We start from the raw sequence: 18350 nt of genomic DNA, 5'->3' as shown, positions 1-18350 counted from the left end.
AAGGAGGGTATGCTTAATAGAAATTGCCTTCGCTTAATCAACTGTCTTCTTGTCCTTGACACTATTAAATGATAAAATTAAAAGAGACTGTGAAGCGGAGAGCCTGTCAGACAACAGAAAGCAAATCATTAGACCAATTCAAAACTGACATTACAATAAAACCGTCACTGCCAAGAATTAACTGTTACAACTCAACATTCTCATGGGAGGATGATGGTCGGTAAAATTAAACTAATTGGACATGAATATTTCTCTATTTTTTAGAAAAAGAAGCAATCAAAGAGATAGAAGCAAATCTGATATTGAAGAAAAAAACACACACTATATATCAACCAAATCAAAATGAAAACAACATCAGAAAGTTTAAATTTGTCAAAAATTGATAAAATATACAGGTAAAGATTAAACACATTTGAAATATATTTCGAGATTGGCTACGCATTATTAGGAGTAACTTACTGAGCCTCCAATCAATTTGGAACAATTTAATTTGACTCTTACTTTAAGTTATTTTGAAAGTTTTCATGCGTTAATTTTCCCAAAATTACCAAAACGGCAATATCTAAATCCTCAAATTTTATTGAGTAATGAGCACAAGTAAAAGATTTCAGGTGATATAGAAAAACCTCGTGAAGAGGCTGTGTAAAAAGTCGAAACTGGTCGGGAGAAAAAAATAACCAACCGGAGCACAAATAGTAAGTCAGTTTCTTCAACAAAAGAAAGAATAACTATTTATAACGGATTTTTGCGGGAAAAAAATCCATTATAGCCTTTTACAGATGCAAAAATCAGACCACGAAATTGGTTATATGCTCATTATAATGGATGCTTTTTAAAAAAAAGTTCATAGATGTGATTAAATTAGCTAATGAAGCTATATGACCGGTGCAATATGACAGGTGCAAAAGTAGGTAATACAATTTTAGTTGACTTAATTCATACCTTATTCTATAAAATTTGCCAAAAAAAATAGAAGCTAATGAGCTCTGACCAGTTCAAGTCAGTGATTTGAATTAAAAAGAAACGTGACTTTGAATCACAAAATCTATCAAACTTTCACAAGAAACCTCCAAACGCTATGTAAAATACAAAGTGATATGTTTCGCAGATACAAAGAATTAAGAGACCAACAAGACTGCTCGTATATCAGGGCAGAGCCCTGAATTTTCCGACTGTCCCTTAATTCATATCGAATACTTTTTGGAAATTGAAAATATTGAAAACCTATCAAATTTTGACTATATCAAAGTGTGAAATGTTGATTGTACGAAATTAATATGACCAATTAGCTAGCCTCAAATCAATTTGGAACGATTTTGTTGTGCGGGATAATCCGCCAAGCATAAATATTTCGCGTTATGTTCTCAGCAATATGATTAAATTCTGCAAAGCGCGCATAATTTAGTCCAGAAAATAGTCAATTTGGCTATTTTCAAACCCTCAGAACTTCACAAAAAATAATCGGAGGTAAAATATCCTTTTAGATTTGAACTCAGGAAGAAGTCAATATTTTAATGGGGTTTAAAAAAAAGTTTTGTCGAAAACTATTATTTCGAAGTTGACTGAACACAAAAAAAAACACACTGAACATAGATTTTCCGTTTTCTTCGAAAGGCGGAACAACAAGAAGGAATTCCTCGTGCGTGAAGGATCAAATGCGCGACATGCACAGCTCAGTATTTATTAATTTGGACTAAAAAGCGATAAGTTCAGTTAGTTTTGGACAAATTAAAGAGTTGATTAGTTGGAAACTTTTGCGCATTCGGTCCTTCGTTCAGGAGATAGTCCCGTCGAAGTAGCAAGCTTCAATTTAATTGAGCACGATTTCTGTGACAGATTAAGTTTCCACTCATGCGTCAATAGCAAGACGTATTTTGCACGTTAATTATCCCAGAGTGGCCTCAATTTTATTGAACGTTTTGTTTAATTTGAGCTCAGAACAATACTTTTTAGATAATTTTAAGAAACGCCCGCATGCAGTTTCAACCGTTAATAATCGATTATGCTACGATTTTAGCACCAGTCCTACAAAAATTGAGAAACAATCGATTTTAATCAATTATTAATCAATTACAATCTCTCTTTTTAAAATCAAATTATAATTAACTATAATCCATTATAATCGATTATAATCGATTATATATTCGTCTATTTTTCGATACAATTATAATCGATTATAATTGATTATAAACCGTTATATTTATTCAAAATTTTAGTTTATTAGTTTTGCACAAAAATCCATTATAATCGATTATAATTTTTTATAATCCCTTTTGTTTGTTCATTTTGTCTTCGAAGTTGCATCTATACTGCTTATATTTTATGCTTTTTGTAGACGTTGCTTCCTATGAAAAATGAGAAAACTATATTTGAAGTTTTCCAATTAGTTCAATTTTATAAGTTTTTTTTTTTCATTTTTTCCCCATTATAGTTGTTTTGTCATGCATATTTTAAGCTTTTTTAAACACCAAAACATCGGCAAATTGATTTAGTTTCATGATTGATTCGGAAGATTCATTTTTCATCTACCGCGGGAACCTTTCCACTCATATAAAAGGATCTCCATGAAATTTTTGTTTCGTGGCAAAAATTTGTGTTCAGATGAACCAAAGTGTTCAAGAGATCTCTCTTTTAGAGATTTTCTTATTGACACAAAAATAATAACCCATAAGACATAAATCGAATATAGTTTTGAATTGACAAAATTTCGGCAAAAGAAGAGATTATAAACGATTATAATTGATTATAACTGATTTTAAGGGTTTTTTGTCCGAACTATAATCAATTATAAATCCTTTAAGCATCTAATTTTGGTAAATATAATCAATTATAATTGTCAAAAAATCATCATAAGCATCCGTTATTATCGATTTGTGGCCGTTTAAACAAAATATTGTTAAAAAGTCGAAGTTGGTCGGAGAAAAAAAACTGTGAAAGCTCAAATATTTCATAGGAAAAAAAAAACAAATAGTGAGACGACCTCAAAATTTGTTCCATATAATGAGGTTGTTTTGTTTTTCTGGGACTGAACATCAATATTTCAGATAACTAGTTTGAATTCTATCTGAGACTGAAAAAAGTAAGTGGAATGGCTGTTGAGACAGGTTCAATTGACAACTTGATGATTGGGGAACTGATGAATCGAGAACGCAGATCGAAAATATCCAATAAGCTACTTTCTAAGCAAGCCAAACACCTGACTCTAGTCGTCATAACTTTTAAAGACAATAAGCAATTACCCACTCTACACAACAATGGCTGGTCATTAAACAAAAATCCAAAAATTTCTGAGCCACCATGATTTAGTTCAAAAGAATTAGAAAATACAGGGAAAAATATCAAATTATTTTTTCAAATTTCAAAGGTTTTCATTTCAATTTCAAAGGTATGTATATAAGCAAAGTAACTTAAAATTACAGAAACAATCAGTTCAGCAAAGTTCAGCTCAGTTACAGTTATTTTTCTTATTCAAGAAATTTTTTTTTAAAAACCGACGTTTTTTACCCTCGATCATCTTCAAATGCCCAATTGCAAAAAATTACAATCACCCATTAGTGACAAGGTTTTTAAGTGTAATTTTGTCTATTCGACAATTTTTGTTAAACATAGTTTCAACCATCCTTTCGACTTTTCGTTTTGATTTGCGCTTGGTTAGTAATTTTTTCTATTGTTTTTTTTTTTTTCAAATAACGTTGCAATAATTTTTTTTGTGATGATTTGAATGTTTATATGCAAAAATATTTTTCATTTAAAAAAATATTTTTCATGGTTTCGCCATGAGCTTGAGAAACTCCATACACACAGTTTACGGATTGCAAAGCTTGTGATGTCCAATGCTGTCAAATTTAGAAATCTTGATACATTTTATCTTGTCGTTATCTTGTCGTTATTCTAGTTTTTCCTGACTTAGCAACTTTGCCATCGACCAGGACAGCATATTGATAAATAGTGTTGATGTAGGTTTTGTATAACAGGAGAAACTGAATCTTATTTTAAAAAAATCACCAACCCATAGATCTTTGATAGCGATTTGACCGTCCGTTTTTCGAACTTTTTAATTTGCTCTTTGAAGTTGAGCCTTTTATCAAAAACTACTCCCAAATTTTTAGTATGCGGTTTGATACTAAGACATCGCAGTCTTGCCGTTCCAGTCAGTTTTTTTAATTTCTAAGCAGGGGCGGATTTAGGGGGGGGCGGACGCCCAAATCTCCCAAATCTTTAGTATGCGGTTTGATACTAAGACATCGCAGTCTTGCCGTTCCAGTCAGTTTTTTTAATTTCTAAGCAGGGGCGGATTTAGGGGGGGGGGGGCGGACGCCTCCTCCCCTCCCCCTCAGGGATTCGACCCCCTGCCGACCCAAAGGGTCCCCCCTTTGATAACTTTACAGAAAACCATTTTTGGCCGACCGACCCTAAAATTTTACTAAAGGCGCCTTCGGCGCCAATATATACTAACTTTGAGGGGGAGCGCGCGCCAAAAAAAAAAGAAAATTTAGCCAAAAAAGGGCAAAACAGTGCTTTGGGAGAGCTCGAAAAATCAATTTGGTTGACCTAAAAAAAAGGTCGTCGAAATTTTGGAAAATTTTTTGAAAATCCGCCCCCCCTCGAGAAAATCCTAGATCCGCCCCTGTTTCTAAGTGCTTTTTATCAGTCTTGCTTTTAGTAGAAAATTGAAAACCATCTTTAGAGATCTTCTTCTTCCAACGTTGCTTCTTTTCCGCCGCTGAACCACGTTTCCTTGATATCTAGTTTTTTTCAGGTACTTCTTATTTTCACTGTGAAAAAAATTTGTCATCAACTGCAATAACAAACGCAAATGCTTTTTACAATCAAGGTGAAGTTTGTTGATGTGAGGAGTAAAAACCACAGGTCTGATTATAAACCTTTCAGGTCTAAGACTGTCGAAAGCTATAGAAAAAATCCGGCATTTGCGTTTAGTTGTGCAGCCCTCGTTAAGATTTCCAAGAATTTTTTGTAAATAAGATCATTGCAGTAGTTGCCATCAACAAGGTTGTTTTTACCTTTTTGCAGTTGAGTTTTTCCTTCAGTTTTCCAGGGACCGGTTTTGTTTTCTTTGTTTTATTTTCCGATATGTCCCCTCATATATATCCCTGATATGAGTTATCAATTAACTCCATTTGTTGGACTTTTCAATGGCAATCTAGATGTGTTTAGAAGTTGAATGTAAGCTTAAACCAATTCATCTAATGTGGCAAGCAAATTGAATCAATTAAAAAAAGATTGCAAAAACTAGATTCCATAAGCACACTTTTAGCAATTTATGAATTCCACTTTTTTATTGTAAAATAAAATATCAAGCTAATTGTTTTGTTGGATAATTACTCTCTCTAAAGTGTGGTAGATAATGGTGTATCTCCTCATAACTTTGATACCAGGTGCGGATTTAGGGGGACGCTCCCTTTCCCTCAGGGATTCGACACCCTGCCGACCCAAAGGGTCCCCCCTTTGGTACTTTTTAAGAAATCCATGTTTGGCAACCGACCCTAAAATTTTTTCTAAAAGCGCTTTTGGCGCCAATGTATACAAACTTTGAGGGGGAGCGCGCGCCAAATTTTTTTGGTCAAAATTTTCCAAAAAGTGCCTAAAAAACAATTTTTTTCATCTGTTTTTTCAAAAATGTTTTTTAGTGCTTTGGAGAGCTCGGAAAATCAATTTTGTTGACCTAAAAAAAATATTTAAAAAAAGTTGGCAACAGTTTTAAAAGTTTTTGGAAGATTCGCCCCTCGAGAAAATCTTAGATCCTCCTCTGTTTGATGGGTTTTTTTATAGATTTGAGTGCACTTAACTCTGAAACAAAAAAAATTCATAAAAACAGAACAAGTTTTTTTTTCAAATTTGTGCCCATATTTTAAAATTTTAATGACAAACAACAACCCCACAGTCTCTACTTTTGTTAAAGACGCCGCTGTCAAGGTAAAAAGGCTTTAAAAATTTGATTTAGGGTTTTTCCATTTTTTGTACTTTTACCTTGAAAACCTAAGCCAATTCATCTGATGCGACAATTAGTTTGAATAAAACAAAAATGATCACACGGAAGAGACAACACTACTCGTATCAAGGCAAAGACCTGAGTGTTCCGACTACATCTTAAGGTCTAGGGAGCAGTATTAGTAAGAAAAAATTAATGTAATAGATTAAACAAATGATTTTTTCTGTGAAAATTTGAGATTTTTTGTCAAAAACATCCCTGCACATGCCATTCACAGATCAAAGTGATAGATTTTGCTCCTAGTAACAAATCAATTATGGCAAATAGGCTTCCTTCAACTAACTTGGAACGATTTCTAAGACGGATTAAATCTCCGCTTACGCATCAAATGCGCGAAATATATCGTGCGTTAATTGACCCAAATTAGCCAAAATGACAACCTTTAAACCCCAATAACTTTAAACCTCAATAACTTTTTCAATTTTAGGGTCAGGACAACAACACTTTTTGAATGATTTGAAAAATTCCGTCAATAATGGCTAGTTAAAAAACAGAAATTTCTCTGAAAAAAAAACCCACCCGAGAACAAACGTTCCGTTGATTTCGTTACGAAAGTCAGAACAATTACAGAAACACACTTCTAATAATCTATATATTTTTTAATTGTTAATTAAAAAATCAAATTAAACCTCTGTTGCATAATTACTGTCTCCAAAGTGTTATTAGATAATGATTTATTTCCACGTATCTTTGTTTCGTTTGTACATAGATTTGACGGCATTTAATTTTTATAATAAAAAATGAAAAAAAAAAAAAAGAAAAGTCAAAAATTTTAAATTTAATACCCTGACTTTTAATTTTGTTAGCACCCCCCCCCCCTCCTTTTCCGGACATTATTTAAAGACTCCCTCGCTTCTGGAAATGCTAATGTATTTTTTAGAGATCTGACTTTTACTTTTTTGGACTTTAAAATAGCAATTAGGATGTGTTTAGAAGTTGCATGTAAACTGAATCCAATTCATCTGAGGCGGAAAACAGTTTTGTATCAACTGAAAAAAGATCTAAAAGATCAGATTACAGAAACACACTTCTAATAATCTAGGAAATCCATTTTTTAACTAAAAAATCAAAAGTCAATCTAAATCTTTTGTTAGATAATTACTGTCTTCAAGCTGTTATAAATAATGATTGGTTTATAATCCCTGTGTTCATAATCCAACTGTTCATAATCAAGTAAGGAAGCACGTTACTTACCAGCGAAACAAATAAAACAGTATATCACGAGGAACAGGTAAAGTTTTAGTAAGCCACCAGCCATTAGATTTTTTGACACGGCCCTGAATTGATAAGTTATTAGGAAAGTATCAATACCAGGGTGTCAAAACATATTTGTAATGCCGTCTGAAGCTAACTTAGCGCTTTCATACAGAAAAAGAAAGGTAATGTTGAATGTTTAGAACATGGCTATTTTAACAAGAATCATTTCACATCTAATTTGATAGCAATTCAAATAGGTAAAAAAAGAAATCAACAATCCAAGCGGAGCTTTTTTAACCAAGCCGTTGTAAAACTTATACGTGTGCTCGAAGTTTGATTCCTAAAAAAAGGGTGCCCGTCACTTGAAAGCGCTCAATGAGGGCTGGATTTTTTGGGGAAAGTAAATGCTCCCAAAGGATCAAATAGTAGGTTGAAATAAGTTAACATCTTACAGGTTATGAACACATAATAACGCATATCGCCGTTAGATTGGCCCTGAAAAAGTTGTGCTGCCTTTTGTTGGGTAGAGTAAATTACATGCGTTTATCTCAGTCTAGGCATGTCAATTTATGACTTCCGGTTGCTTGTTTTGTTTTCACGGCTCATTTGTGTTTGGTTTCTTTTAAACGGCTGACTGGATTTCTGGAATATCTTTTTAAACTATTTGGTTGGCGACAAGAAAACTAACCGGTAATCAGAGGCTCGCTCTGAAATGAAACTATATTTAGTATGATGAAAAATTCTTCAGAAATAGGTACTCATAACATTGTAACACCAGAAATAACTACTTCAAAATGCTCGAATTGGGAAAAAGCCTGCAGGCTCCAATCTTCTACGAAAGTTAGTGAAAATAGGAAAATGTATCAGGCCGGAAATTGTCCCGACCACTCTTATAGGTCGGGGTTAACGCTTTTTTATGATTTTTTTTGCTCGCGATTTCTGGTCTTTCAAGTTTTTCAATGCGACTCTGGTTTCACACTGTATCTCAAAAATTCTCTTAGTGTCGGAAAAACGCTCTGATTTTCTGAAAAAAATGTTCTGATTTTCAGATAGCACTTGGATGGATAATCGCTCCCAATCTGAACTTTCACGATAATTTTTTTAAAATCAAAATTTCAAGTCATACGCTTCACACAGAGTAAATAATTAGTATGTTAATATGATTCATTTCTGTTGACTACGAAAAAAAATAACAAAAAAAACACAAAAATTGGAGAATAAAATTGAAGTTCAAACTTTTCTTTTGATCTCAGCATTGTCGCCGGAAGATTCCATGCTAGCTCTTGTGGGCTACTTTTGGATCAGTCTCTTTTTGATTGTCTCCAATCGATCTGACTCAAGAAAAAAGGGTGTAACAAATGAAGGTTGTACAGGATAGGAATATCATGAGCAAACGAAATTGAGTTGGTGCATATCTCAATAAAACAGTAATGAAAATTCAAAAAACACCAAATGCAACTAGCTTCCCGTTCAGCTGAGAATTTCAAACAGGTAATCAATTTTTAACCTTTTGATCATAAACCGAAAACCAGAAAATAAGGAACGAAGCTTAAACTTGGTTCTTTTAGTAGTCTTTAAATTTAGGAATGTGTAAATTGTGAAGTATATTCAATTTAGCTAAAAAAAGTGTTTTTTTTTGTGAATCTTCAACACTAAATAAATGCAGTTATTGCTCGATTGAAAAAACAAGGCTGAAAACATCTGATCTACAGTGCTGAATTACATTATCCGGATGAAAAGCACAAAACTTCAATTTTAAAACGCTTTTTTCCCCATGGGTTGATTGCAAGTGCGGGATGGGATTCGACCCCTCGCCGACCCAAAGGGTCCCCCCTTTGGTACTTTTTAAAAATTCCATTTTGGGCCGACCGACCCTAAAATTTTCTAAAGCCCCTTCGGCTCCAATATATACTAATTTTGAGGGCGAGCGCGCGCCAAAAAGTGCTATTTTTTTGTCAAAATTTTCCAAAAAGTGCTTAAAAATAGTTTTTTGACCTGTTATTTCAAAAATTTGTCTTTTAGTGCTTTACGAGAGCACGGAAAATCATTTTTGTTGGCCTAAAAAATAATTAAAAAAGGTCGTCAAAATTTTTGAAGTTTTTCTGAAAATCCACCCCCTCCTCGATAAAATCCTAGATCCGCCCCTGGTTGATTGTAAACAAAAAATGAAAAAGAACACAAAACTTGCTCTAGAATTTCGGCAGAAACAAAAACTTTACATAATTCGGTTCTAAAATTATGAACCAAAAATGAAATATTTTTGGCTTTTCCAGTCAATCAAAAGACACGCTACAACTACTTGGTCAGTTAAGGTCGAAATGATAAAAAAGTGAGTATACAAAAATTTGATCAAAGTTTTCCAAAAAGAAAGAATTATAGATTTTTCAAATTTTAAAAAAGTATATCCGAAAAAACACTTTACTCGAGCTTCGATTATCGTTTTCTTTTCTAATGAGAATTTGTTGTTTTGTAAGATTTTGGCAAAATAACAAGCTACAATGATGGTTTATAATTTTTGTAGGTTAAGTTTCAATTTCTATTGTATTGCAAAATATTGTTAAAAATTTCTACAAGAATTATAAATTTAACCAGTTAAATTGTGAACTAGCCCATAGATGTGACATCATTTCCGACCTTCCCTAGTCGATCAAGGGAGGTTATCTTGCAAGATCTTGCAAGATTCTTGCAAAAGAGGGTTATCTTGCAAGATCTTGCAAGATGGAGGTTATCTTGCAAGATCTTGCAAGATGGAGGTTATCTTGCAAGAATCTTGAAAGAGGGAGGCTATCTTGCAAGAATCTTGCAAAATCTTGCGAGATAACCATCCCAAAATTTCTGTAAAAAAAAAACAAAAAAAATAACAGAAATTAGGTGTAAGATCAAAAAAAATTGATTCTAGAACGAGAATCCAAAACTTTTTCGAATTGATCTCAAAATTTTTTTTTTTCAAAATTGACAGTTTGAATCGTTAAAAATTGTGCAGACAGTGCTCCCGGTAAATCAAATGGGTTCTGTTTTGCAGTAATTAAAAATTTCCCATGCTCAGAAAAAAACTTCAAATATTTTTGATGTTTGTTTTGTTTTTCCAATCGAAAAAAAAAATTGATCAAGTTCTTATTAGTTTTTAATGAGCCTAAATTTTTGTCAGTTCAATAGTTTCAAAAAAGCTACGAGACCAAACTGTTTATTTTGTGCAATCTGAAAGGAACCCCCAACAAAGATGGTCCTTTGTTCTTATTATTCGTTCCGACAAAATTTCAACATGTTTTGACAACTTGTCTCTGGAAATCAGGAACATACAGACAAAAAATTGTGCGCCTAAAATTACACGCTTTGAAATGATTGTTTGCTTAAAAGTTCCTTCACAAGCTTGACTATTTTAGCTCAAAACTTTCCATCAAAAAATCTCTCGGTAACAAGGATATTCAAATTTTTGAAGTCTTTATTAACGATGGATAAAAATCTCAACCATTCTTCCGTGATATTGAGGGTTTCACCTACTATAAAACTGAGACTTAGCAAGCTAAGGTCTGAAAAAGATTCAGATTGGGTAACGAGCCACCTAGACTTGTGGTTTTCTGAGGCAGAGAATCTCCCTCGCTATATAAGTTGCGATTTACGCTTGTTTTCTCTGCACTAGTAAAATTTATACTCTTCTCGTAAAAATGCTTTTTTTTAGCCAAAGAAACGTGATTATAGCCGTGTATAAGTATCTGTAGACCCATATTTTTATATAATGTCAATCTTTTTGAGACTATTTTAACTTCGGTTGATTCTGTATGAATGTTAGTTTTCTGAATCTGGTTGACTTGATTTCCAATTGTTTGGCTATTCATTTTCCTTCAAGTGGATCTTGATTTTCTTTACATCTAGAAAGTTCTGTTTGCTTCAAAACTGGGTGAATTGACGAAAGACATGTGTAGTAATTCAATGAGAGTGACAATTTTTGAAATCATTAAGTCGTTTTTGTTGAAGTTTCGAGGAAATTTGACACACCCCAGCAAAAAAACATGTCATTGCAATCAAAAATACGGTTACCGACATGATTCATTGCTTTTTCACTAAAACTGCGAGCAGCGAAATTTCGTTTTCAAAAGGTTTCAATTTGAGAAAGGTTACATTTACAAGAACTCAAAAGGTTACATTTTGTTTTTCCCTACTCAAAAAATTTTTAATAGTTTTGTGTAAGTGTATGGCCAAAAATGCTCAAAAATATATATAAAAATTTTTGTTAATTTAAAATATGAAGATAGAGTTTAACAATTCTCAAAAGCCATTTTTCGTGTTCAAGAACAGCTTTTGATTTCAAAAAGTTGCGCGGTTCCAATAATCAGACAAAAACTTTTGTTTTTAAGGATAGTTTTTGCACGAAACCCTTCCTAATCTTATACAAATTCAAAATGGTTATTAATCAACAACAAAATTGTCATTTTTTAAGGTCGTAAGATTGTTTACGGGTTTTTTGAGTATAATAAAGACGATCAAAGTGGTTTTTCTAATTAATTTTTTTTCAGTTTTGATGTTTATTAGTCGTGGCTCGTGGAGAGTTTCGACACATGTTTGAGCGTCTTCATTAACTCATTTTGAAAGTTTTATACTTTGGTTAGGCCAAAGAACAGCTTTCGTCTAATTGTTTTCTAAATGTTGTTTTTAGCAAATGTGCTTAAAGTAATGATGAATATAGTTTTTTTTTCATAAAATTTGTTTTTTTTGATCGACGTATCTGCAAAGTTGGAAATTCTCTAAAATATTTTTTTGACAAATAATCAGTGGCGCAAAGTTTCATCAAGCAGCTGATCGATAAGTTACAGGTTTGTTTCGGGTCAAATTGTGAGGTCTGGTTTTCTTAAATTGTCCGAAAAATTGTGTCTTCAATTTATCAAAGAACTTATCAAAGTGTGAGCAAAAAATGTTTTCATGTGGTGCAATGCAGTTTAAATTTAATAATTACTTGATGATTGTTTTTATAGTGCATTTTTACGCTTTGAAATGATTGTTTGCATAAAATGTCTTTCCCAAGCTTGACTATGTCAGCTCAAAAACCTTTCATCAAAAATACTCTCCTCAACGCGGAGACTTAAACTCTTGAAGGCTTCATTAACGAACGACATCTTTGCCAACCATTGAGTTTTTCGCTCATTTTCTCGACACTTGTATAATTTAACCCTTTTTTGTGGAAATGCTTTCAATTGAGCCAAAGAAACGTGAACATAGCCGAGTATAAGTATCTGTAGACCCATAGCTTCATATCATGTCAATCTTTTTGAGACTATTTTAAACTCGGTTGATTCTGTGCGAATTTTAGTTTTCTCAATCTAGTTGACTTGATTTCCAATCGTTTGGCTATTCATTTTCCGTCAAGTGGATCTTGATTTTCTTTACATCTATAAAGTTCTGTTTGCTTCAAGACTGGGTGAATTGACGAAAGACATGTGTAGTGACAATTTCTGACCTCATGAAGGTCGTTTTTTTTTGAAGTTTCGTGGAAGTTTGACTCACCCGAGCAGAAAAACATGTCTTTTTAATCAAAATTACGATTACCGACATGTTCCTATTCTTTTTCACTAAAAAAAGAGCAAAATTTTTTTTTTCTTTGAAAAAAGAGATTTTTTCTTGAGGTCTCAAAAGGTTACATTTTGTTTTTTCCTACTCAAAACACACAAATACGCTATAAATCAAGTAACACAATGCGAATCAGAACCACAAGCTATAGAAAGCACAAATGTAATAGCAACACTATACCCAAAAGCCAGATCAACAACATTAACAGGTTACAAGTTTACAGGAACATTTTCCGAAAAGAAAGTACATTGCTCACAAGTCTCAAACGGAAATAAAAATCGACTAGACCACGAATCTTTCTATCAGAGTAATATAGAAAGATTAATATATTTTAACCCTCAAGATTGTAAGAATGAACTTAGACGATTAAATTTAACTCAAAACATTGGAACAAATAGAAAACTTGTAAGCTTTCAAGTTTTCTCAGACTCAGCACATCAAGCAGAACTTGAAAAAAACCAAGGTCACATTAGACTAGACAGAAATTTTCCGTTTCATGAAACGACTGACATGCGATCTCCATGATAAACACTGGATACCACATATAGGTATCAATGACCCATCAAATTGCAAAGCAGATACAAAAAATAAAGGATATCAACAAATAATGTTTTTTAATTGGAAAATACAACTTGAAAAAGTACAATTAACACGAGATTTAAAAGACGAAACAATCCTCTACCAGGGCATTAGACTCCCTTGCAAAAATGACCAAGGATATTGCGATCCTACAACACGCACACAAGCAACCATAGAATGGTTTCCTGAAGAAACCTGCACAGTTTTCCAAGTTGCAAAATACTCGCTAGAATGATTAAATTTCACCAAAAATATTTTATTGAATCAATCCCATTTGAAAAAGTCAACCAAATTGAAAGACTAAGTACTAACTTTAGAAACATCCATAATATCGAAAATAAATTGACACGTTTTCAAATAGTTCACGAAACAGAATCTGCATGTAAATACAAAAACCCACTCTACAGAACACAATACTCCGAAATACTTGTTGAATACGACGAAGTTTTCGACATGACCACCGGAAAAATAAAATTTGACCCCTATGCAACACATCACCTAATAAACGAAGATGCATCATACATCCCAGTGAACCTCCGCAAAAGCACAGGAAATCCTGGTGTAAGACTAGAACCATACGACAGTGAAAGTACACGTTTACAAGAACTATCATTAATGAACAATATCTATTTTGGCGCAATATATTATGATATTCTTTAAGATATGAAATTAGACTACACAATTAGTAGAGTTTTTCAAGAAATGTCACTTTCTGAATTAGAAACACTCCAACTATGCGAATTAGGAAGAACACAAATTCTACTGTCACTCGCATTAGCAGTACTCAAAATACCATACGCAGGATATTTATTATCCGGAAATAGATCAAATTTTTTTGATTATGAAGGAAACTCTTTATGGTTTTAAACTTGCACCAAAAAAGTATCACCACTATATGTTTTCGAAGACAAACGTTGTTACAAAAGAATCCCCATATTCTACAAAAATAAAGTACATTTTTTTGATATACTTTCAAGACGAACATATTTTTGGGATACCGCAGTTCCATGTGGATCAGAAAAATGCCACAACGTCGTACAATTAAACCCTGATGAAGATAAATACTATCTACTTACACCATACCCTACACGCATGCATCCACTAAAAACGTTTTCACCAGAAAGCATTCGAGCTATCGCTCGCAACCCAAATATTGATTTACAATCAATAGGTATATATTCTAATTCTGATATACAACATCACATTAGAACATAACAGTTTCAAGAACTACTAACACAAATGGACACTATACAACGACAATCAATAGACCAAAATTTACGAAAACTTGCAGAAACAGCAGGATTTTCAGACATTTACCTACAAAATTACAGCGGATATTTTACAGACAGCAAAGATTACATATATTTAAACGGTGAAAAAGATAGACCACAAGATATATCACCAATCAATATCTTTAGTTTTGTAAATTTGAAAAACGAAATCTTAGCCTTTCTAGTATGGCCATTTTACATCTTAGAAAGATTGACTATCTTATACACAATGTTTAATTTTATTGGATTTCTTTTTTCATTACTAAAAGGAATTTTTATCACATGCGCAATACATACACAAATAAACAGAAAAGCCAGCGTAGCACGCATATTATTTGCAGGATTTTTTGGAATATTTTCATCATTAATAAATAAAATCCTCCTAGATGCACAAATTAAGGAATACAATACAAAACTATCAACAAATCCCAACCCATACGATGACTCAAATAATAATACAAACGCAATACCTACGGCACCCCATTTGCCAAATAATCATCCATTATCTTTTGGCTCACGAAATTTTCGAAACTTAGCAATCACAAACCCCCTAAATTTAAGAACCAGCCACATACAAAGCCCCATCCAACACATAGTGACACAACAACCTTCAATTGACGATACATACGAACAAATCATTGAACAGCCCCATACCACCACTTTTCAGTCTCAAAATAATCATTTTTTTAGCCCACGATGAGCAGACAAGTTGGATCACTCCACCGATCAAAGTCCCACCCTGCCAACCTCCAAAATCTACTCTCTATTATCCCACTTTTTGCTTTTCCGCCACTTGATTCACCACAAGCTAACAAATCATCCGGCATGAACTCTGACACTTACTCAGATATCACAACTTATTCAACAATTTCGCCCGAGAATATATCAATCATCCACACCATACCAATACAACGAATTTTCTTCAAATAACTCTACCTTTATTTCCCCAATACACACTAAATCAATCAGATTCTAACCCTGAACCAGATCATTTTGTAGATTAACATGTATTAATACTCACACTTCATTGGACAGCTCATTATAACTTCACTAACCCCCTTACACTACCACTCTATAACACCTCTATCGATATTGAAAGGAATAAAGACGAATTGGTCAGATTAACCACAGCACTCACTACACGACAATTTACATACGTAGGATATAAAAAATTACTAAAAACATTCACTGCACCCGCGCTAACGACTACTCAATTGAAAATTACGATCATACCATCATCAGATCTAATCAAGACCAATTTCTTGATGGCAATAAATTCGCTAATCCTTAAATCACAGAAAAGTTTTTTTATTAAATCATCATACATATTCATACTTAACATACTCGATAAAAAACATGATCACATTTTTTCAGAAGCACTATCAGACATTCTAGCATATGAATCATTTCACAAAAAATTTCAAACATTTTCACTAACCTTTGGCTTCCTGACACCAAAAGAACGCGATTTGCACTGCTCACACGACATCATGTTGAAAACTAAGCAAACACATACTTATAATTACTCTAGCTTTATCCAAAATCATTTTCATTTACACACACCATCACGTCAACCCCACCACAGATTTCAATTCATTCATTCCAAATACAGCTCAGCATTTTTTCTAAACTTCACGTATTGCATTAAAAATCCTTCGAAATTATGATCCCATCATTCAAATGTATATACTTTGTCCCCTCACGAAGACCTTCAACGACGAAGAATCCCGACCCCTGATCATTCCGCATGAATATATTCAACCCATAAAAGAACCCATTTTAGAATTCATTTATAGTACTAAATATAACCATAAAATTTATAATTTAATCCAAAACACACCTCATGAATTTGCAGTAGGCACCGAAGAACTAAAAACCATCAAAGCACTACAATTGCTTTGGCCACTGTTGCAAACTAAAAACATAATACGCACACTAGCAAAACAACTAACTACCTCAGACGCCATTCACGACATTTTTCCACACGGCTTTTTGCCAGATGACTAAAGGTTTTTATGAATTTAATAATTTTCAAACTAACTAATTCAAAACCAAACTAACCATTTTATTCAGTAACTTGTATTCTCTTTAGCCTTCACATCACCATCACCTTCAAAAAAAGAAAAGACAAAAAAATATATAAACTGTTTTCCATTTTAAACTCTATCAAACCAATAGCACTAAATGATATAGTAAAAATTAATTCAAAGTATTAAATTCATTTCTAAATTATTCCCTCAAATGTAGTAAATTTAATATACGATGCAAATAAATTACTTAATCCCAAAAAGCAGTAAAATTTCACCTTAAAAGCAGTAAATTCATACGATTGAAATGCAGTTATAACTGTTTCTATAATTTCTGTTTAAACGCACAGAAATTCTATCCACAATCGCACAGCTCGCCCACGACGAATTGTTTGAAATAATGAATTCAAGTTTTAAGTTTGCACTAGCAACAACTCAAACAAGCAATAACAAGTTTCCGCTTTTCCTTTAACCCGGTTGGAATGGAATTATATAATAACCAAACTAACCAACGTATTTTACTAAACACCATAAACCATAAACTAACAGCATGACTAAGAAAAGAAAAATCACGGTACCGAAACCGGATTGAACCAGCTTAAAACTGGATAAATTATTCTTTTGAAGATTATTATCAAGTCTAAGAAAGAAATAATAAAACACAAAAAAGTCGAAAGACAAACCCAAACCACAAACAATTTGGTTTTTGAGAAAAGGACACAACCAACGTAACAAAAGAAAAACAAAAAATAATATAATACAAACGTAAACACAAGACAGGACCCCTTAAAAAACCAGCACAAAATCCTACTCCCCTTCCTGGCCTAACCCACCAGAGAGGACATCCTGAGCATGCTTTATAGCCGGCCTAACCCACCGTACTACATCCACGCTTTGTGACCACATCACAATTTTTGACACGAGGTACTCAAGTGTGAGTAACGCTTAAAAATAACTGAACTAAAACTAAAACGCTTTTGCGAAAACAATTGATCAAAATCATAACTAAAAAATAAGAACTAACAAAACTTTATAAAATGTAAATTATAATATGCAGTACATAGATCACGAACAAACACAAGAACGAGCATCCAATGGCTAGAGGAACCCACCACACTCAACCTACAGGATGGCTAAATACAATTGACATGCCGCTCACAATCACAGCTCATGAAGGATTTAGAGTACAACTTGACTTCGCAGAAAAGGACTTCATTGAATCAGACCAATGACCATCTCGATGTTCAAGTATACGTACAGATCCGAGTTACAAGGCATCCCCTCCAAAAATGATCTTCACGCCATTCCCAAACCAGATCGAAACACAGTTCTCCACAACCAATCAAGAACAAACGATCATAGCAAACCAACTTGAAATCAAATTGATTTCATTGACAGCCATAGCCTTTGTCAAACGATAACTAACAATTTCCTATCGATGATTCCAGCATCCTGGAGCTTTCTTCTCCAAGAACAAAACAGGAAATGATGCTCGTCAAACAACAACGACCAACATTCATCCTTCATTACAGATAGAAGATCTAAGATTCAAAACTCTGTAAACCCCGGATGGTTATACATTGGATGTTTTATCTCTATAATAAAATTTAATATTAACCAATCATGATCCATCTAACTAACAATCCACTTATTTGTCAGTGCTGAAATTACTTGTAATTTTAGCACCAGAGAGATTTGAATTTA

The 18350-nt window shown here is 33.2% G+C and overlaps 2 protein-coding genes across 4 annotated transcripts in view; both read right to left on the bottom strand.

Moving 5' to 3' along the window:
* The window catches only part of LOC134846816 (neuronal acetylcholine receptor subunit alpha-9-like), a gene marked incomplete in the record, with an annotated part of 37060 nt that extends 29373 nt beyond the window's left edge, over nt 1-7687 (bottom strand). Inside the window, 1 exon segment of the mRNA XM_063864211.1 lies at nt 7205-7687. Coding sequence (XP_063720281.1) covers nt 7205-7268 — 64 coding nt within the window.
* LOC134846929 (uncharacterized) overlaps nt 1-18350 on the bottom strand; it is a 167821-nt gene that overhangs the window by 94784 nt on the left and 54687 nt on the right. The gene's annotated exons all lie outside the window — the stretch shown is intronic.

Source organism: Symsagittifera roscoffensis, chromosome 5 (assembly GCF_963678635.1).
Source record: "Symsagittifera roscoffensis chromosome 5, txSymRosc1.1, whole genome shotgun sequence".
Classification (NCBI taxonomy): Eukaryota; Metazoa; Xenacoelomorpha; order Acoela; family Convolutidae; genus Symsagittifera; species Symsagittifera roscoffensis.
This window is presented reverse-complemented; position numbering and strand designations above follow the sequence as displayed.